The following is a 22,171-nucleotide window of genomic DNA, read 5'->3' on the forward strand; positions in this document are numbered from 1 at the left end:
GCACATGTGAATTTTGCATAGCATATGTATTATGCGATGCGAAAATTCGAATTATCGCATATGCGAAATAATAACGAATTTGAATAATCGCGAATATTTTACGAATATTCTTTCGAATATTTACAAAATTTCGCGAATTCGAATATGGGACATGCCGCTCAACACTAGTGCTGGGCCTAAATTTATGACAATGGACTGTTGCAGTGGTGGGTGACGTGAAGCCTGATTCTCTGCTATGACATGCAGACTGATTCTCTGCTGACATGAAGCCAGATTCTCTGTTACGGGACCTCCCTCCTCTGCCTGGGTGCTGGGCCTAAATATCTGACAATGGACTCTTACAGTGGTGGCTGACGTGAAGCCTCATTCTCTGCTATGACATGCAGACTGATTCTCTGCTGTCATGAAGCCAGATTCTCTGTTACGGGACCTCTCTCCTCTGCCTGTGTGTGTGCTGGGCCTAAATATATGCCAATGGACTGTTGCAGTGGTGGGTGACGTGAAGCCTGATTCTCTGCTATGACATGCAGACTGATTCTCTGCTGACATGAAGCCAGATTGTCTGTTACGGGACCTCTCTCCTCTGCCTGGGTGCTGGGCCTAAATATATGCCAATGGACTGTTGCAGTGGTGGCTGACGTGAAGCCTCATTCTCTGCTATGACATGCAGACTGATTCTCTGCTGACATGAAGCCAGATTGTCTGTTACGGGACCTCTCTCCTCTGCCTGTGTGTGTGCTGGGCCTAAATATATGCCAATGGACTGTTGCAGTGGTGGCTGACGTGAAGCCTGATTCTCTGCTATGACATGCAGACTAATTCTCTGCTGACATGAAGACAGATTCTCTGTTACGGGACCTCTCTCCTCTGCCTGGGTGCCGGGGCCTAAATATCTGAGAATGGACTGTTCCAGTGGTGGGTGACGGGAAGCCAGATTCTCTGCTATGGAACCTCTCTCCAATTGATTTTGGTTAATTTTTATTTATTTAATTTTTATTTTAATTCATTTCCCTATCCACATTTGTTTGCAGGGGATTTACCTACATGTTGCTGCCTTTTGCAGCCCTCTAGCTCTTTCCTGGGCTGTTTTACAGCCTTTTTAGTGCCGAAAATTCGGGTCCCCATTGACTTCAATGGGGTTCGGGTTCGGGACGAAGTTCGGATCGGGTTCGGATCCCGAACCCGAACATTTCCGGGATGTTCGGCCGAACTTCTCGAACCCGAACATCCAGGTGTTCGCTCAACTCTACTCTATAGGACTAAAGTGTGTGTTTGACAGCAGTGCAGCATTTATTATTTTTTTTAACAAGGGTTAAATTCAGCAGTATTAGGGACTGGCGTCTGCAGGAAGGGGCAGATATATTACATATCAGTGAGATCTACAGTAACCATCAGAAAGCAGTGTGTTTAGCAGAAATTCTAAAAAGGGGCTTATTCACTAGAGTGTGCCTGCTAGTGAGATACACACCGCTCCATCATAGAAATTTATTTTTCTGGGGAAATAACCCTAATCTGTGCCACATCTGTGTGCGCGCTCAATCCACAAACGTTATATACAGTATTCCAGCCTAGACTCATTTCTATTTGGGACAAATTTCACTAGTTTGGGTCACATCTGTGTCTGCATTTAGGCCGCAACCATATATACAGTAATTCAGCAGAGATTTATTTCTATTTGGGACAAATTTAGTTTTGGTCACATCTGTGCGTGAATTTAGGCCGCAACCATATAGACAGTAATTCAGCAGAGAAGTCTTTCTTTTTAGGACAAAAATCCCTAGTGTGGGTTTCATCTGTGTGTTAGGCCGCAACCATATATACAGTAATTCAGCATAGATTTATTTTGATTTGGGACAAATTTCACTAGTTTTGGTCACATCTATGTTGCGTTTAGGCCTCAACCATATATGCAGTAATTCCGCAGATAATTATTTCTATTTGGGACAAATTGAACAGTTTTGTGCAAAATATACTGTCCATGTACTGTGGATTCATGTGACAAATACTCTATCACATTTGAAAAGAGTGTCTGTTGCGCCAATCTAAATAATCTGTGCATATATCTAGTGTCCATATTCTGTTCATTACTGGAGCATATACTGAGTCAAATTTAAAAATTTGTGTGTCTAGCGACAAAATAAATAATCTGTTCAAAATCTAGTGTCCACAGCGCGTGGATCTATGTTTCAAATACAGTACCACATGTGAAAACAATGTATTTTTGTGAGAAGTAAAATATTTATGTCACATCTACTGTGTGTGCATGCATATTACTGACATATACTGTACTTCATCAGCAGACGGTGTACGGTAGCCTGCGACATTATCAGAGCTACATCCCCTGTGTGAAGTGCGCGCATCCAAAATACCTGTTTTAATTGATTGGCGCGCACATGTACATATCCTACAATACTCTAGGTGTTAGATACTTTTAAGCATATATAACATTTCATATTAAGAAGGTGGCCGTGATGCTGATTGTTCACGCAGAGGCTGTGGCCCTGGGCTCAATGAAAAAGAGTAAAATAATGTAGATGAGGGCCTCCAGGTGCGCTAACCCTCTAAAACAGTGAAGGCGATGGCAAACCTTTTAGAGACTGATTGCCCAAACTGCATCCACAAACACACTTATTTATTGCGAAGTGCCCACACAATTATTTACCCTGAATACTACAGTCCAATATACTGTAGTATATCTTCCATGTTCCTTATTATTTAGCTATAGTGGCCTGCCTACAGTCAATGTGCTGCCTGTGCCATTCATGGCGTACCCCGACGCTGATGAATGGCAGTAAAACTGTAAGGCATATTGGTGCACTATAGACTTTTTCAAGAGTAAGGCCTCATGCACACGACCGTTGTGTGCATCCGTGGCCGTTGTGCCGTTTTCCGTTTTTTTTCGCGGACCCATTGACTTTCAATGGGTCCGTGGAAAAATCGGAAAATGCACTGTTTTGCAGCCGAGGCCGTGATCCGTGTATCCTGTCCGTCAAAAAAATATGACCTGTCCTATTTTTTTGACGGACAACGGTTCACGGACCCATTCAAGTCAATGGGTCCGTGAAAGAACACGGATGCACACAAGATTGGCATCCGTGTCCGTGATCCGTGGCCATAGGTTACTTTCATACAGACTGATCTGAAGATCCGTCTGCATAAAAGCGTTTTCTGATCTAAGTTTTCACTTCGTGAAAACTCATTTCCGACAGTATATTCTAACACAGAAGCGTTCCCATGGTGATGGGGACGCTTCTAGTTAGAATACACTGCAAACTTTGTACAAGACTGCCCCCTGCTGCCTGGCAGCACCCGATCTCTTACAGGGGGATATGATAGCACAATTAACCCCTTCAGGTGCGGCACCTAAAGGGGTTAATTGTACTATCATATTCCCCTGTAAGAGATCAGGGCTGCCAGGCAGCAGGGGGCAGCCCCCCCCTCCCCAGTTTGAATATCGTTGGTGGCACAGTGTGCCCCCACCATCGCCCCCCCCCTCCCTCCCTCTATTGTATTAAATCGTTGGTGGCACAGTGTGCCAACCACCATCGGCCCCCCTCCCTCCCTCTATTGTATTAAATCGTTGGTGGCACAGTGTGCCAACCACCATCGGCCCCCCTCCCTCCCTCTATTGTATTAAATCGTTGGTGGCACAGTGTGCCAACCACCATCGCCCCCCCCCCTCCCTCTATAGCAGTAACATTGGTGGCAGTGTGCGGTCTCAACAGTAGAAGATTCATACTTACCTGCTTGCTGCTGGGATGTCTGTGAACGGCCGGGAGCTCCTCCTACTGGTAAGTGACAGTTCTTTAGCAATGCGCCGCACAGACCTTTCACTTACCAGTAGGAGGAGCTCCCGGCCGGACACAGACATCGCAGCAGCAAGCAGGTAAGTATGAATCTTCTACTGTTGAGACCGCACACTGCCACCAATGTTACTGCTATAGAGGGAGGGGGGGGCGATGGTGGTTGGCACACTGTGCCACCAACGATTTAATACAATAGAGGGACAGAGGGGGGCCGATGGTGGTTGGCACACTGTGCCACCAACGATTTAATACAATAGAGGGAGGGAGGGGGGCCGATGGTGGTTGGCACACTGTGCCACCAACGATTTAATACAATAGAGGGAGGGAGGGGGGCGATGGTGGGGGCACACTGTGCCACCAACGATATTCAAACTGGGGAGGGGGGGGCTGCCCCCTGCTGCCTGGCAGCCCTGATCTCTTACAGGGGAATATGATAGTACAATTAACCCCTTTAGGTGCCGCACCTAAAGGGGTTAATTGTGCTATCATATCCCCCAGTAAGAGATCGGGTGCTGCCAGGCAGCAGGGGGCAGTCTTGTACAAAGTTTGTAGTGTATTCTAACCTGAAGCGTCCCCATCACCATGGGAACGCCTCTGTGTTAGAATATACTGTCGGATCTGAGGTTCACGAAGTAGCTCATATCCGACAGTATATTCTAACATAGAGGCGTTCCCATGGTGATGGGGACGCTTCAAGTTAAAATATACCATCGGATTGGAGAAAACTCCAATCCGATGGTATAAAAGAACTCCAGACTTTACATTGAAAGTCAATGGGGACGGATCCGTTTGAAATGGCACCATATTGTGTCAACATCAAACGGATCCGTCCCCATTGACTTGCATTGTAATTCAGGACGGATCCGTTTGGCTCCGCACGGCCAGGCGGACACCAAAACGACTTTTTTTTCATGTCCGTGGATCCTCCAAAAATCAAGGAAGACCCACGGACGAAAAAACGGTCACGGATCACGGACCCACGGACCCCGTCTTTGCGGGCCGTGAAAAAAAACTGTCGTATTGCATGAGGCCTAAGGGTGCCCACAGAGATGGCTCTGAGTGTAGCCCCTGGCACCTGTGCAAGGGTTTCGCTGACCCTATAAAACACTTTCAGTGAGGGCAGCCTAAAAAGCATGTTGATATGATGGAGGAGAAGGACGAGAAAAGGAAGATTGAACCATATACCCTTTTTGGTGGTGGCAGAGGTGCATGTGAATACAGTGCATTCAGTACTTTACAAACAACACATTTAAAGTGCCTTGTTGTTCAGCCGCTTTCCTCTGGCGGAGTCGAGAAGTCAGGTCAATTCATTTTTTTAAGAGTCGATCTGTCAGCATTTTCAGTTGACAGTCGGATGCGCTTATCAGTTATTATGCCCTCAGCAACACTATATACCCGCTCTAACAAAACGCTGGCGGGAGGGCATCCCAGTAGTGATGAGCGGCAGGGGTCATATTCGAATTCGCGATATTTCACCAATATTTTGTAGAATATTTGGCAAATATTCGCAAATTCGAATATTCATTATATTCTACGATATTTTTACTCGAAAAATCGGAAAGGTAATGATAGTGTAATATGTGAATTTTCATAATTAAAATTTTAGTAATGCAAATTGTATTGCAAATGTTTCAACTTACAACTATTAGACAAAGAAGATTATAGAACTATATTAGCTAAATTGCTCTATATTTGCTTTTTTTTAGAATATTCGCTATATGGCTATATATTCTTGTTTTAGAATATTACGAATATTCTAAGAAACGAAGTTATAGCAATATAGCGAATATTCAAAAAAACAAACAAATATAGAGCAATTTAGCTAATATAGTGCTATAATCTTCTTTGTCTAATAGTTGTAATTCTTTTCCAATCTGAACTTCAAATGAGAAAAAAATTTCAAATTTTAGACAAAGAAGATTATAGCACTATATTAGATAAATTGCTCTATATTAGTTTTTTTTTCGAATATTCGCTATATTGCTATATATTCTTGTTTTAGAATATTACGAATATTCGAAAAAACTGAGGTATAGCAATATAGCGAATATTCGAAAAAATATATATAATCTTCTTTGTCTAATAGTTGTAAGTTTAAAAATTCGCAATTAAAATTCGCATTACGAAAATTCTCAAACAACAATACTCCTAAAGTCAAATATACTGCAGCCTTCTCATTGGCCCACAAGCTCAAAGCAGGGAGGGATAATGTGTACTGATAAAAAAAAACTATCACTATATTCTAAATATTCGCAAATTTGTGAAGTACCTATATTCACGATAAAAATTTGAATATTCGTGATCAACACTACATCCCAGCACCTCTGAGGCATAGAGTGCAAGTTTGTGCCACGTGTCCAGCTTGGACACCCAATAGTTGTAAGGCACAGAGGGATCACCGAGGACGCTGACACGGTCTGCTATGTATTCCTTCACAATCTTCGACAATGTTTCCCTCTATGTGACACTAGGCCGTGCATCAGGGTGAGAGTGCTGGCGGGGTGCCATGAAACTGTCCTAGGCCTTGGAGAGTGTTGTCCTGCCTCTGTTGGAATTGTGGTGTGTCCCCCTCATCTCCCCTCCTGGGTTGGCCAAGGAACTACATACTCTGCTGCCAGCGTTGTCAGATGGAAATATTTCTGCAGACATTCTGTTCTGTTATTATTATAGTTTTTTGTTTGGACTATAGTTGGTATTATAATTGTTATTATGGTTTATGGTTATAAAATATGTTATGGTTATTTAGTTATTTATGAGTTCTTAAAAAGTTCATGCCATTGGTTTAACTCCACTCTTGTTTGTTAGGTTTTTAGTGCATAGTACATATATGCTGTATGATTGCCATGTGTGTGAGCTTGCCGAGCTACAAAGCTGCCAACAACTTATGGCCATTATCAGACACAGCCAACCTGGACCCTTATACCCTGACCCAGCTCTGTGGCAGTGTGCTTTTTGTCACCCAAGCTAATTAATTTCAGCTGGGCCTGTTGCCGCTCCCCCATGAGAATTCAGAGTTTGCAGTGGAGGAGGTGGAGGCGGAAGAGAAGAAGGGGAGTTTGCTGTCACTAATGTAGGTGGTGTCAGAAATCCTGATGGCAGTAGTGCCCTTTTAATCCTTGGCGTCGGTGGCACCTGTGTTTTGCTAGGGTCCGACTTGCTAATGGCCTACACAAGGTTCACCCAGTGTGCCGTAACGGAAATGTAGCGTCCCTGGCCAAAAGCACTTGTCCTCGTGTCCTTCATTAAGTGGACCTTCCCAATAACTGTGTTGGTCAGGGCACGGGTGATGTTGCGGGACACACACACAATTGCTGGTGTAATGTGGGGACGGCACACCGTGAAATATAGCGGCGGCTAGGGACTGAGTAACGAAGGACGGCTGCCGCCATGAGGCTGAGGAAAGCCTCAGTGTCCACAGGCCTAGATGGTAACATTTCCATGCCAAAATTTTTTGCGCATTTACTGCTATATCCTGTGGGTGGGCGGCGGGGTATTGGCGCTTACGATAAAAGGCCTGGGAACATCTGTACGCTGTGCTTGGACACAGAAAAGGGGTGTGCTAGCAGATGGTGCTTGTGAGGGCCCATCTGCAGGGCAGGAGTCATCCAGGCCTGCGTCTAGGACAGAGGATTGGCCAGCACGTAACACAGGGGAGGAAGAGGAGGCAGTGGTGTGACCCACAGAAACTGATTGTGGACCCAGGGGTTCGGCCCACCAATTAGGGTGCTGTGATGCCATGTGGTGGATCATGCTGGTGGGGTTGAGGTTGCTACTGTTTGCACCCCTACTCATTTAGCCTCCAGTGTACAGTCTTCCCCCATTATGGGGGGTCAGCTGACATGGTATATTATTTTTTATGTTTCAGACTTGGAAGGAAACATAATTTGGTTTCCTTCAGTGGTGAATCTTTCACGCATGTGTTTTATATAGGATTCTGGTTTTATATAGTGGCACAGGGGTAAATATTTCAATGTTTTTTTTTTTTTAAATGTCAAGCGTGACTCCATTTTCTCCTCTCTCCTTTGCAGATGCCTTTTCAGGAGATATTAGACCCTTTTAGACCATTTGGGGCCTGGAGTAATTATAATTGTATTCATTTTTTTCATGGTATGTGCCACTTTCCCTAGATCTTTCTTTGGGGTAGACAATAGAATTCCAAGATAGTCAGATAGCAGCTTGTAATTGTGGTACGGTTCCATAATGTAAAGAGGCAAAAAATGCTGACCACCATTCCCTGGGCTAACTCTGCTATGTGACGTTCTCTGGAACCCAAAAGAACATTACGATTAGAAATTGGCCATTCTTTCTTGGTAGCCTGTGCTGACCGGGTCAATTAACTTCTTAAGTGGTCAGATCAGCAGGCCCTTGCTCCTAATGTTTTTGAGGGTCACCAGAAGGCCATCATTGATCATTTTTAAAGGGTGTGTATGATGCCCTCCTTTTTGTGTAATAAAGGGTGCATTGGAGTGCCAGTTCATTGAAATTTTTGGCAGCCCTTTCACTTATTGCATAGGCTTTATGAGTGAAGGAGTCCCACTACCTGAACAATTGTAGCACCATGTGAATGAGGCCCTCCATTATGTGATATACAGGCTGTATCTCTTCTTCCTTGTAATTTTTGGCAGCACGGGGCAGGCAGGGTTTTTTTCTCAGTGTGTTAAAGTGGTGTACAACTTGGACAACATGGTTCCCAGCAGCGACATTGGTGTCCACGATGCATCCAGACATGGTCCCCCTGTTGTTCCTGATCGATTTCAGAGGTGTTTCCATCACTTTCAGACCTTTTCCTATGCTCCAGGCACACTCCCCTCATCCGAGCAGGGGGTGCTTGGTTGTCTCCCATTGACTTCCATTATACTCGGGTGCTCGGCTGAGCGCACGAATTTCGCGATGTGTTCAGACCGAATACCCGAACACTTTGGTGCTCGCTCATCACTAGTGTAGAACACCGTGCCTTGCAGTAAGACGCATAGTGAGTCTGCTGTGGTAGAGAAACAATACTGTGAGTCCGTATGACATGCAGATGACAGGCGTCGCTCTTAGAATCACTGCACACTTCACTTATTTGGGTAGTTACGGGGCCGAAACTGACCAAATAATTAAAGTGTGAACTCAGCCTTACAAGTCGATGTTAGCGCCAGGTATAAAGAATCATGCAGAGGCCCAAGACCCTACTGTAGCATGACAGAGCGCACTCCTTTTACACCTTCGTCAGCTGATTCCACATAGATTTCTATAGAACCTGTTCTATTAAACTTGGCATCAGATGTGTGGGATCAGGAACGTGGCAGCATCAGGATAGTAGCCGAGGCAGGTAACCAGTAAAAAAGCGGTCCACGCCTGATTCATCTTGACTAGAGATGAGCGAATCGAAGTTGTCAAAGTGGAATTCGATCCGAATTTCAGGAAGAATTTGATTCGCACCGAATCCGAATTTCCTCGCGCTTCATGGTAATGAATCGCATTTTTTTCCTAAAATGGCTGCTGCACGTGTAAGGACATGGAGCAAGGAACTCTGGGAAGGCGGGATCACCCATAATGCCATGCATGCAGCCAATCAGCAGCCAGTCAGCCCTGTGATGTCACAGCACTATAAATAGCCTCAGCCATCTTGGATTCGGCCATTTTACAGTGCAAGGAGAGACGTCAGCAGGCGCTAGGGACAGTGGTAGGAAAAACTTAATTGTGCTAATAAAACGAGGTGCAGGGAAAAATTATTCAAGGTGTAGGGAAAGGATAGGGAGGAATCATTAGCCGTTGTGTGGTGAAGTGCAAAAATTATAGCCCTTTTTGGCATGTATTAGTGGCAAAAGAAAAATATTTTTGCCGTTCTGCGGTGCAGTTATACTTTATGTTATTTTGCAGACTGTATAAGAGGAAAAAAGAAATATATATTTGCCGTTCAGCGGTGCAGTTATATGTTCTAAAGCCTTTTGTGGAGTGTATAAGAGGAAAAAAGATAAATATATTTGCCGTTCAGCGGTGCAGTTGTATGTTTTAAAGCCTTTTGTGGAGTGTATAAGAGAGACAAAAAAGGGGGTCAGTCAGCACATACCAAACCGCAGGAGCACATTGCTGTGGCAGGGAACAACATTGAAAGACGAAACATGCAATGCGACAACTCACTGCAATGTAAAGTACAAAATTGCATAATAATTACAAGTGCTACACTATAAGTGAGAGATACTTGGCAAATCGTTTTGTACAAAATTATTTGAGCCCGTCTGCCGCATGTCAAGGCGATCTCTGTTAGACGGGTTCCTAACACTACATTCTACCTGTTAAGTGCCATGACGGCTACCATACACTTCGGGGAGTGTAGGTTCCACATGCATGCTGGGTCTGCTTCAATAACTGTAATTTTGGGTGCCAAAATGGCCTCCACTGTATCCAATGAGTGCAGGTACCAACATGCATGCAGGCCCACTCCACAACACCCCCGGCGCCAAATGGCCGCCAAAGACTGCAGTGAGAGTCCACAAACTATCTCACTCCTGGTGCCAAATGGCTTCAGTGAGTGAGGGGGAGCAGGCCTGACTATGTACTAACACTAATTAAAATTAGCCTATAGGGACAAGGTGGTCAGGAGTGCATGACTGAGGAGGCAGCCACACCTCCAGTACAAACTGCAAAGAAAGACAAAAAAGGGGGTCAGTCAGCACATACCAAACCGCAGTGTATAAGAGGAAAAAAGAAAAATATATTTGACGTTCAGCGGTGCAGTTATATGTTCTAAAGCCCTGTTTTACGTGTATTAGTGGCACAAAAAAAGTATTTGCCATTGTGTGGTGAAGTGACTAAATTACAGCCCTTTTGGGCGTATATTAGAGGGAAAAATGACTTATTAGCCGTTCTTTAGTGAAATGAGAAAATTACAGACTTTTTGGGGGTGTTTCAATTTCCTTTTTATTTATTTATTTGATCTAACAGATGGATTACTGACCAAATGCTCTTCGAGTGAAGGCAGATGCTGCACAAACAGGATCAGTTTTTTTTTTTTTTTTTGTTCTGACGGATCAGAGGAAGGGCAAAATAATTAGTGACGTCTACACAAACTTACTGCTGACCCCTCTCCACTCTGTCAGGGGCTCATCTTGTATAAACGTTTACTAGAACTGGGTCTGTAGACATCTATGTGGAATCAGCTGACGACGGTGTAAAAGGAGTATGCTTCTTCTTGGCGCTAACATTGACCTGTAAGGCTGTGTACATACTTGAGTTATTTGGTCAGTTTTGTCCCTGTGACTGCCCAAATAAGTGAAGTGTGCAGTGATTCTAAGCGCGACACCTGTCATCTGCATGTCATACTGACTCACAGTATTATTTCACTACCACAGCAGACTCACTATGTGTGTTACTGACAGTCACAGTGTTCTACACCACTATAAACGCTATCTGCAGTACATACCCAATATGATGCCACACTACTGGCCAGGCAGGACAGCTTTTCCAGGGCAAAATCCAGTTTGGCTGCCCTGTAGTCCAGCGAATCTTTAATGTGGGGTGGCATGGTGCTGTCCAAGTATGTGACCACCTGCTGGTTCTTCTCCAGGTCTAGCTGTTGCTGCTGGTGAGTAGTTTCTTCACTAGACGGGTTAAAAAAGCTGCTCATCATCAACTCTAGACTCAAGCTGCTGCTGATGGAGCTGGTACTGTTTCTACCCGCCCACCCCGCCACAGCAGCCATGGCAGTGGAACAAGAGTGCAGAGATCCCACCCCTGGTCAGACCGGCTAGAGGTGGACGATGGTGCAGATAGGCAGCGGTCAACTAACTACATAGGATGTCTCTATAGTTGTTCAGTTTGTCCTCCCTCTCAGCAGGTGTGAATAAGGCTCCCATTTCGGACCAGTAGCGAGGGTCCAACAAGGTGGAGAGCCAGAAGTCATCCCTCTGCCGAATGGTGACAATTCGGCTGTCACTACCCAAAGCAAGTGAGCATGCATCGGGCCATTTGTGCAAGTGACTTGGAGGGACTCCCTGCCTCCATCTCCACTGCATACTGCCACGGTTTGCCTGGTTCCTCTGCCTCGTCTTCCTCATCTCCCTCTTGCTCTTCTGGCTGCTCCCGCTCTTCCTCTCCTGTCACCTGTGTAGAAAAACCACCCATTTATCTAGATATTGCTTGTGCTCCAATGTCCTCCTCCTCAAGTTCAGCCCCCACAGGGCTAATGTGGCCTTGAGATGTAGGCGCCATGTCTCCAGTCCACTTACCAGTTAGATGTACCAGCATCTGTTCCAGGATATAAAGCAATGGAATTGCTATGTTCATCCCATAGTAATGGCGACTGACAAATAATATGGCATCCTCAAAGGGCCTGTGCAAATGGCAGGTGTCACGCATGATCTGCCACCGGCTGACATTGAAGTTATACAGGGGAGTACTCCTGTCCGCTTGGATCATCAAGAAATTGTGGAAACGCCTCATATCAGCCTATGTTGGGGGACACCGTTCTGCCACTGCAGCTCAAGGAGGGTACGCTTTGTGGTGTATGAAAGGCTGAGGTGCATGCAAAGTTTCCTGCCCATTTTTAGGATGTCTTGTAGATAGGTGGAATACTTCAGGAACCGTTTGACAACCAGATTGAATACATGTGCCATGCAGGGCGCATTGTTCAGCCCTCCTTGACGCAGCGCCGACACCATGTTCTTCCCGTCATCAGTCACCATGGTTCCGATTTTGATTTGTCAGGGAGAAAGACAGAATTCAATTTTTTGGGGAAGGATACGGAGCAGTTCCTTCCCTGTGCGACCTAGTTTGCCCAGGCAAACGAGGTGTAGAACAGCGTGACACAGCCGTGCTCTGCACTTGTGGCAATCTGGAGGAGCACTGTGAATTGTCTCTGCAGTGGAGGCTGACGACACGGTGGAGGATGAGGAGGCAGAGGCAAACATTGTTGCAGGACCAAAGGCGTGAGAACGTGGAGGTGGAAGGGACATCTCCTTGCTGGTTTGGTTGGGCAGGAACCATATAGGACATATATTGTCCTTGACCATAGTTACAGCTCCACACGTCGGAGCTGCCATGCACTTTGGCAGACACCGACATGCTCAAGGACTGGCCCACCTTCTGTTCTACATATTTGTGCAGGGCTGGCACTGCCTTTTTGACAAAGAAATGACGGCTTGGGACTCTCCACCTCGGCACAAGCCATCTGTTCTCTGAAAGGTGCAGAGTCCACCACTTGGAAAGGGAGGGACTGCAGCACCAGCAACTTGGCCAGGAGCACCTTCAGCTTCTGCGCCGTTGGATGTGTGCATGCATACTGTTGTCTCTTGGCAATCGCTTCGGTGATCGATTGCTGACGGAATGACTGACGAGCAGTAGGAGGGTGCGGAGCAGGAGCATCAGAATCGGTAGATGATGGGAAGGACAAACAGCTCCCTCTGGCCGAGGTGGTGGAGCCTTGACTGCCAGAAATTGGCTGCGTGCCACTGGGTGATGCAGCTGTTGCTGCGACAGGCTTGACCACCACATCAGAGCCATGGTTCTCCCAGGCCACTTTATGGTGACACTGCATATGTTGACGCAGGGCCGTGGCCACGCTTTACCTTTTGTCCACAGATTCTACAAATGGCCATGTTCACCTCCTCCGGCGGCTTAACAAAAAGCTGCCACACCGCTGAGTAGGTGATTTTACCCTAACACTATGCACTGATTGACCTCTACCGCCGCTGCTTCAGTGAACCCGTGCACCACTAATTTCCAGGCCGGTAGGCTCCTGCAAAGTGGGTGGTCTACTCTGGGTACATTTGGCTACCAAACTCTCACTGCTGCCACCCTGCTGACTCCCGGTCACGCTAGCGACTTGCTGGCTCCGATGATGCCTCATGGGCAAGCTGCCACCCTCTTCTCCCGATGATGATGAAGCCCCTAATTCACCTGGCTCCCAAGTGCGATCAGCTACATCATCATCAAGTACTGTCAGCACGTCACTGATGTCCTCCTCAACGGTCTCTAGGTCAGGAGCTTCACCAGTTCCCATGCCACTCTCCTCATCACTACTTGCCCGCCTACCAGAGGAAGTGACGGATGTCTCCTCCAGATTTTGGCTGGGCAAAAGCTGCTGACTGTCCTCTTGTAGCTCGTCCTCACTGTATAGTGTAACTGAGCCCATAGAATATTATACTTCTCTGGCTGAGGAAACAGAAAAGGACAGAGGCAGGTTGAGGACAGGTGAGGGCACAGGGTCTGCTCCCGGGCCATGCCAACTAAGGGTTGTGTCTGACGAACCCACCGACTCTTGGCTGGGGATGTCTGATGTCACTTGGGACAAGGTGGATGACTGAGTCAACCATTCAAGAACCACTGCGTTGCTGGTCAAGACTCAACCACTGGATGACACTGGGAGCTCAGGCTTCTTAAAGTGAACCCTGCTGCCACGCCCCCTTTACTCTGCTGTGACCTGTATCTGTGCCAGAAACATTTAGGGTCTGCCCCTTCCCTGTGCATTGCCTGTCACTTCACTCTCTGACATACTGTTAGATCAAATAAGTAAATAAAAAGGAAATTAATACACCCAAAAAAAGGCTGTAATTTTGTCACTTCATCACACAATGGCAAATACTTTTTTGCCACTAATACATGCCAAAAAGGGCTGTCATTTTCTCACTTCACCACACAATGGCTAAGAAGTCACTTATACACTTATACACGCCAGAAAAGGCTTTAGAACTTATAACTGCACCGCTGAATGGCAAATCATTTTTTTTTGCCATTAATGCACGTCACCACACAATGGCAAATACGTCTTTTTTGCCACTAATACACAACAAAAAAGCTTTATAACATATAACTGCAATATAAATATTTCCTAGTATTTCACTCTGTTAAGGCTGTATCACACAGCACTTGAACCCCAATAAAAACAACAGTTTGCTGGAATCTCAAAAGTATCATCTATTGCAAACCTAAACGCAGCAGTAAAACAGCAATTTAGATTCCCAATCACTGCAGCAAGGTGTAATAGGAGTGTTCCTATTACCCAGGCTGTACACTACCCTATTGGACCATGTTCTGTTTTAAAACTGTTGAATAATTCCTCTCTATCCTTTCCCTACACTTCTAATGATCTTTCCATGAACTTCTATTCAGCAAAATAAAAGTTTTAAAAAGGACCTTTCATCAGAAAATAGTGTGTTAACTTCTTATACAACCTTATGGGGCTGCTCTCACTGATGTCCAGACACTTTTTAAATGGACCCCCTGTTCGCCCGCTAGTTGTAGTAGGTAGGCGTTGTGGATGTCTAGAAGCTCAAGTTCTCACGAATCTCGCGAGAACTTGAGCTCCTTCTTCCTGGCTAAGAGCGGGGCGCTGCGATTGGATGCGCTCGCTGCAAGGGAGAGCATAACCACGCCCACCAGAACTTAGAGAACAACGCCTACTATAACTTCGTCGCCTCATTTGCATATGAGGCAACCAAACTAACAGAGAGCGTAGCGGCCAAACGGGGGGTCCATTAAAAAAAAAAAAAAGTGTCCGGATATCAGTGAGAGCAGCCCCATAAGGTCGTATAAGAATTTAACACACTATTTTCTGATGAAAGGTCCTCCTTAAAGTCTTTCTTATCACTGTCCCTAGCGCCTGCTGACATCTCTCCCTGCACTAAGTACACTGGAAAATGGCTGAATCCAAGATGTCTGAGGATATTTATAGGACTGTGACATCAGGGCTGGCTGACTGCTGATTGGCTGCATGCATGGTATTGTGGGTGATCCCTTGTTCCCAGAGTTCCTTGCTCCATATCCTAACATGTGCAGCAACTATTTTGCGAAAAAATGCAATTCGTTACCATGAAGCGTGAGGAAATTCCAATTCGATCTGAAACAAATTTTTCCTGAAATTCAGATTGAATTCCTCTTTGTCAACTTCGATTGGCTCATCTCTAGTTGTAACCATGGAAATGAGCAGTGTATAATGCGATGGAAAAATGAATCCAATGCCTTATATTAACATTCTCTACATGATAAATGCAACTTGCTGAAGAGAAAAAAAAACTTTAAGAATGGACAGTTCATTGACCACTTGTGTAAAAAATTAAAACATTTAAAATTATATTACATTTACATAGGGCAGTAATGAGGAATGAGCATTCCTTGGAAAGTTCATTCCAGATGCTGTAATTAGGCCAATAATCTTTCAACATAAATCAACCTTTACTCGGTATGGAAAGACTACACTGGATCTTTTTTGTAGTCCGCTACCATGGAGACAAATGCATATAAGCTGCGTCCACAAAAGAGATTTTTTAAATTAAGACCATTTGCAAAGAACTTTGGAGACTCTTCATGTAATAATGTTTTTTTCCCCGCTTTCGTATAGGTGAGAAGTTGGATTTGCCACTCATTTTGGGGACAGTTGCCGGATGTTTGTTTTTGATTCTTCTTATTGTGATCGTCTACTTTTGTGTAAGGTAATAAAGTGTCCATGACACTGACACTGCAAGTTATAACTTAGTTAAAGGGTTATTCCAACTTGAATCAACTTTTCACATTTAGCCAGTACTGCCAGGAGTTGTTCCAAAGTTAATGTTTTTGGAATTCTTCTTCCCCATCCTATCTGTTTAACTGTTTATCACAGTAGATGGAGAGGAGCAAATTTCTTGACATTCTTTTCGTGCCTGATTTGGCAATCTTTAAAGGCTATGTACTACTTTGGGGGCAATTTTTTTAATTATTGCATCATACTCATTTTAAGCTAAATGTATATTTTTAGATTGTTGATTATTAAAAATATGGAGCCCTCTTCTCTGTACAGAGCTGAGATGCTCCTTTAGCACGATCAGAATTTTCACTCTGCTCCGTCAGCCAGCTAATATTACGGGCTCCTTATCTCTGCTCTCTGACGTTATAAACACTCATTATAGCTCAGTTCTTATCTTACTGATAAGAATGTTCCTTAAATAAGTGTTTATGGCCTCTTAATAAATTAGAAATAAGGGTTATTAGATGACTGGCGCAAATTGAAAGTAAAAATTCACACAGCTAGACAAACAGATGTCTTATTAAAATAAAATTATGAATATTTCATAGTGTCTACGTCCTTACAAAATTTATTTGTGACAGAAAGGCTCAATATTTTTAAATAGAGACCAATTGAAGAAATTATTTTAGCCCAAAAAAGTAAAATGCAATCATAAAAGCATTTCCTCTGAAGGTGTACATAGCCTTTAAGCGTACGGCCACACAGAGTTGTTTTAGATAAGATTTTGAGCCAGATCTGCCTGCAGGATTTTTCCCCAAAGCCAAAAGTGGATTTGGAAGGAATCAAAAATATAAAGAAAGCATATACTCCTCCCACTTCTGATTTGGCTGAAAATCCTGCAGGCAGATCTGCTTTTTAATCTCGTCCAAAAAAACTCTGTGTGGCCGTACCCTAATAATCAACCTAATATAACAGATACAATCACTTATATTGATTATGATGCTGACCTTAGAATTTTATCATTTTAATAGACAAATCTGCAAGTCATATTTTCCAGCCTTTAGAAAAAACACACCAGCTGCCAGGAGTCCCTCCCATGTGAGTGTTTTTGTTTGTCTGCTTCCCGTCATATTCATTTTACTGTATATCATAGTAGACTAAATGTCTTATTAAATTTAAATTATAAATCTTTGATAGCTTCTACGTCCTTACACAATTTATTTATTGTTTAGAATACAACAACGATAGATGCAACAACAGAAGAAAATCAGTATGGAAACATTTACAGTGATCGCAACGCTCAACCAGATTCAATGTAAGTTTGTCCCAAACTTTTGACCTATTGTCAGTCACTGCTGTGTCCAACTGAAGAGAACATGAGCAGGGCCGTCTTTAATATTGATTGGACCCTGGGCAAAAATTAACTTGGGCCCCCTGGATCCCGCCTTCCCGCACCTTAGCAGGCAATCACGCCTCCACCACAACACACACACACACACAAAAAATCCACACATCTGGTAGAGTCCAGTGAATGACTGTAAATACTTCCAGTTCTGCAGACTCCAGCGGCTCAGGATCAGTGCTCTGGGCAGCTGGGCTCAGGCTGGAAGTGGGCACCGCTCTGCAGGAAGGAGACCAGGGCTCGGCTCACCCTAGTGTTACAGTGCACCCCAGCACCCCACAGAATGCAGTATAGCACCCTATAGTATACAGAACCACACAGTATGCAGTATAGCACCCCATACTATACAGTACCCCACAGTATATAGTAGAGCAGTATAGCAGCCCACAGTATACAGCACCCCACAGTATACAACACCTCACTGTATACAGTACACCACACAGTATACAGCCCCCTACACAATATACATCCCCCCCACACAGTATACAGCCCACCACACAGTATACACACCTCCACAGTATACAGGCCCCCACACAGTATACAGCCCCCCCACACAGTATACAGCCCACCACACAGTATACAGCCCACCCCACAGTATATAGTAGATCAGTATAGCAGCCCACAGTATACAACACCTCACAGTATACAGTAGAGCAGTATAACACCTCACCGTATACAGCACCCCAAACTATACACGATACAGCACCCCACACTATACAGCCCCCCACACTATACAGTACAGCAGTATAGCACCCCAAACTATACAGCACCCACAGTATACAGCCCCCCACAGTATACAGTACAGCAGTATAGCACTCCAAGCCCCCCCACAGTATACAGGCCCCCACACAGTATACAGCCCCCCAGAATACAGCCCCCTCAGTATACAGACCCCCACACAGTATACAGCCCCCACCACACACAGTATACAGGCTACCCACAGTATACAGGCCCCCCCACAGTATACAGGCCCCCCACAGTATACAGGCCCCCCACAGTATACAGGTCCCCCCACAGTATACAGGCCCCCCTACAGTATACAGGCCCCCCACAGTATACAGGACCCCACACAGTATACAGCCCCCACAGTATACAGGCCCCCACACAGTATACAGAACCCCACTATGCAGTAGTTTACAGTATATTAGCATTAGCATAACAGCCCCTGTCACCTTTTCCTGATGTAATCTTCACAAAAAAAGCTCCACAGTTAAGGCAAACTTCTCCTGCAACACTCAAGGACCTGTGATGACCTCATAGCCATGTGACCAGTAATATTGCTAGGTTACTGATCACATGGTGATGATGTCATTAAGGTCCTAGATCACAGCTCTCACAGACACAGTACGCTGGCTGGAGTGCCGGCAGGCATGGCATGGCAGATCCCCCTGTGTAGCTGACAGCCAGACACCCGGGGCAGTGGCTAGCAGGGCTCAAGAGGCAGCTGCCTTGGGCCCCCCAGAAGCAACTGGGCCCGGGGCAGCTGCCCCTTTTGCCCCTTGGTAAATACGGCCCTGAACACGAGAACATCATCCTTGTTGTTCCACCCTAATTCTTATCCCCTTCCCCTATTTCAATGGACCCGTGGTTGCCTATTGACAATTTCGCTCCATACAACTGTGTTGCCAACTGCAAGTCCTAGGCTCCAGCAGTCTAAAACAGTTGAATGGAGAGACAGTGTGCATGCTTGACCGCCGCTCTATTTAAACTGTGATTGGCAGAGTCCCCAGGGGTCAGGCCCCTGCCGATCAGAGACGTATCTCCCATACTGTTGATTGGGGAAAAGTGTTTTGAGCTGGTATAACCCCTTTGCAAGAATATCAATGGCCAAATATATAAAAACTCCACCAAAACTAAAATTGGACAACACCCATAGCCACCAATCAGATGTCAGATTTTAATATGTAAAGCATAGACCTAATTGGTCGGAGAAGGCAGGACTATATCTGTGCTGGTTCCAATATGTTAGGCTTTCATCACTGGAGGTTACCTGAACAGAAACACCATAAACTACCCCTTACTTAGACTCTGTGCTAGTGATCTCCATGCTGTGGCTTTATGGAACTATACATTCAGGCAAGTTTGAAATTGCAGCATCAGAAACTAACATTTTAAGAATCTACCACATGTCTTGTTTCATATCCTGCATTCGGTTTTATTTTTACACCAGTTTTCAGTTTTCTATGGAGAACCACTATTTTTTTTTTTTACTTTTGTTATTTACTCAGTAGAAATGCTTATAGTAAATTTAACAGGTGATTCTATTTATAAACACAGTCACAAACCGTATTTATAGAAATACTCCAGACAGCTGTATCACAAAGGATCTTTTTAGAGATAGCATTCTGTCCCTGAAAGAGCTATTTCTTTCTTGTTTTTAGAGTAATATTCATTTAGAGGTATTTCTGATTAATTTTGTTCTATTGATTTAATGAATTTACATTATTTTGTTTTGCATATTATTCTTTTTTTCTGTTCTTTCTATATTTCTCTATTACTATGTATAAATATTTAAATTTGTATTATTAGTAGTTTTTATTTATTTATAACTTTATTTACTGATATAATTGTGTCCATATTTGTTATTTACTTGCATTCATTTTCATATTAATATTTCGATTTGTTTAGTATTTATTTCTTATTGGTTAATTTTTTTATGCATTTTATGTTTTTCTTTAATTTTTTATTATATACTGTATTTGTGTTTTGGTGCTGCAGTTAAAGGGGTTTTCCAAAAGGTAAAAGTTATCCCTAATTTGTTGATCAGATCGGTGGGGGTCCTCTAGACCCCCACCCATCATGAGAACGGGGGCCCCGTCCCCCCCTGGAGCTCCCCTTAAATGACCAGAGCGGCCAGTTGCACATGTGCGTGGCTACTCTATTCATTTCTAAAGGAGGTTCGGAAACAGCTGTACCCAGCTATGTTCAGAACTCCCATAGAAATGAATGAAGAGGCAGGCCAATCCAATCATTTGAGAGGAGCTGCATTGGGGCTGCAGGTGGTATGGGGCTCCAGTTTTCATCATTGATGGGGGTCCCCCACTGGTCTAATAGATATCCCCTATCCTGTGGATAGGTGGTAACTTTAAATAACTGGAATGCCCCTTTAATGATAATGCTGTAGGTAACAGTCCACTATAAATTTTCTGCTACAACACACTGAGAAGCAGGTGAAGAAAGCAACAGAAATCATAGAGCACAAAGAAGGCAAGAAGGAAAAAAGGGAATTAAAGCAGGAAATGAGGCTGCTGAAATTGTACACAAAGGCTCTCGTTACGGCTATCTAAGTCTCCCTGAAAGAGCCGCACTTGAACAGAACATGACATTTATATTTTGAATGTATAAACATTTTTTTACACTTTATATTGTATTCATTTCTTTTGTGTTATTCCTTTTATTATTATTACTTTATTTATATGCTTACATATTTATTTAGGGTTGAACAGCACAGAACTTTGGCATGGCAGGAGCATTGAAAAATGCAGGAGATGAGGTGGATGGAGAAGGACTGCTGACCAGCAATCCTACTCCTACAGGTGATTGTAGAGATGCCCTTAAAGGAGGAGCGCTGAGCAGCTTATCAAGGTGGCTGCTGTAAACCAGCTCCTTTCCCCCTATTTGCTCAGCCCCCAAGTGAAGGAGCCATTATCCAATATTTTCCTGTGTTCCATCACTGCTCCAGCTTATCAGCGGCTGAAACTGTGATGGAGCAGGAGTGCTGACCAGGGTTGCCAACCGTCCAGAAATTTGTGGACAGTCCTTAAAAATCGTCAAGTTTTTTTCCTGTGTCCTTGAAAAAGAATGACGTGTCCGTGATTTTTTTGAGGATGGTAGCGCTTGACTAGTTTATTTTGGTGATAATTATCATCAATTTACATATCACCAAAAATTCAGGTAATAAGTTATTATCAGTATATTGAGCTATATACATGGTTTACTTATAATCTTTATCATTCATTGTGATTTTCTAACTTGTCCTGTGGCAGTGGAGCTGCCAGAGGGCCATATGAAGGCCACTAAAATGGTGTATCTCACTCAGAGGAAGCTGGGTGAGAACAAGAAAGGCTGGGGAAATAGCATTGTTGCTTTGTGTGTTTTAGCCAGGCTGGAAATGAGAGGTAATTAGCAGCCAGCTGAGGAGCTCAGGTAAAGGTGGGCTGAGCTCCTCAATCAGGGCTCCCAGTCTGAGGAGGGAGCAGGCTGTGCCAAGGCCTGTGGGAGCCGGTCCCTCTAACCCTGTGAAGGGTAAGTGTTTTGGGGAGCTGGGTGGTAGACACAGATCCCGGTAGAGAGGGAAACTACTGTGTAGTTTGTGGCCAGACTGACGAAGATTTATGTTTATGGGTTATGTTGTGATGCCTGTAAAAGTGACAATAAAACTGGTCGTGGACAGTTTTCACCCAAATCTACAGTTTTGGAGTGGCTTCTTGAGGTGTGCCGACCATCTAAGCTGAGAAGACAGTGATCCTGTCGAGCTAAGTGACCCCGAGTTGTCACAGTCCGTAAAAAATAGTGCCTGGTATAAGTTGTTCAGAAAAA

The 22,171-nt window shown here is 44.4% G+C and overlaps 1 protein-coding gene and 1 long non-coding RNA gene across 2 annotated transcripts in view; one reads left to right on the forward strand and one right to left on the reverse strand.

Moving 5' to 3' along the window:
* LOC122929124 (B-cell receptor CD22-like) overlaps positions 1-22,171 on the forward strand; it is an 88,374-nt gene that overhangs the window by 59,225 nt on the left and 6,978 nt on the right. Inside the window, exons 7-9 of the mRNA XM_044282614.1 lie at positions 16,129-16,219; positions 17,262-17,328; positions 17,463-17,545. Of these exons, the coding sequence (XP_044138549.1) occupies positions 16,129-16,219; positions 17,262-17,328; positions 17,463-17,545 (241 nt within the window). The remainder of the gene's footprint in view (positions 1-16,128; positions 16,220-17,261; positions 17,329-17,462; positions 17,546-22,171) is intronic.
* The window catches only part of LOC122929125, a 202,218-nt gene that overhangs the window by 13,612 nt on the left and 166,435 nt on the right, over positions 1-22,171 (reverse strand). The window contains exon 3 of the long non-coding RNA XR_006387957.1: positions 6,037-6,041. This is a non-coding gene — a long non-coding RNA (uncharacterized LOC122929125). The remainder of the gene's footprint in view (positions 1-6,036; positions 6,042-22,171) is intronic.

This window comes from Bufo gargarizans, chromosome 2, assembly GCF_014858855.1.
Source record: "Bufo gargarizans isolate SCDJY-AF-19 chromosome 2, ASM1485885v1, whole genome shotgun sequence".
In the NCBI taxonomy this organism is placed as follows: domain Eukaryota; kingdom Metazoa; phylum Chordata; class Amphibia; order Anura; family Bufonidae; genus Bufo; species Bufo gargarizans.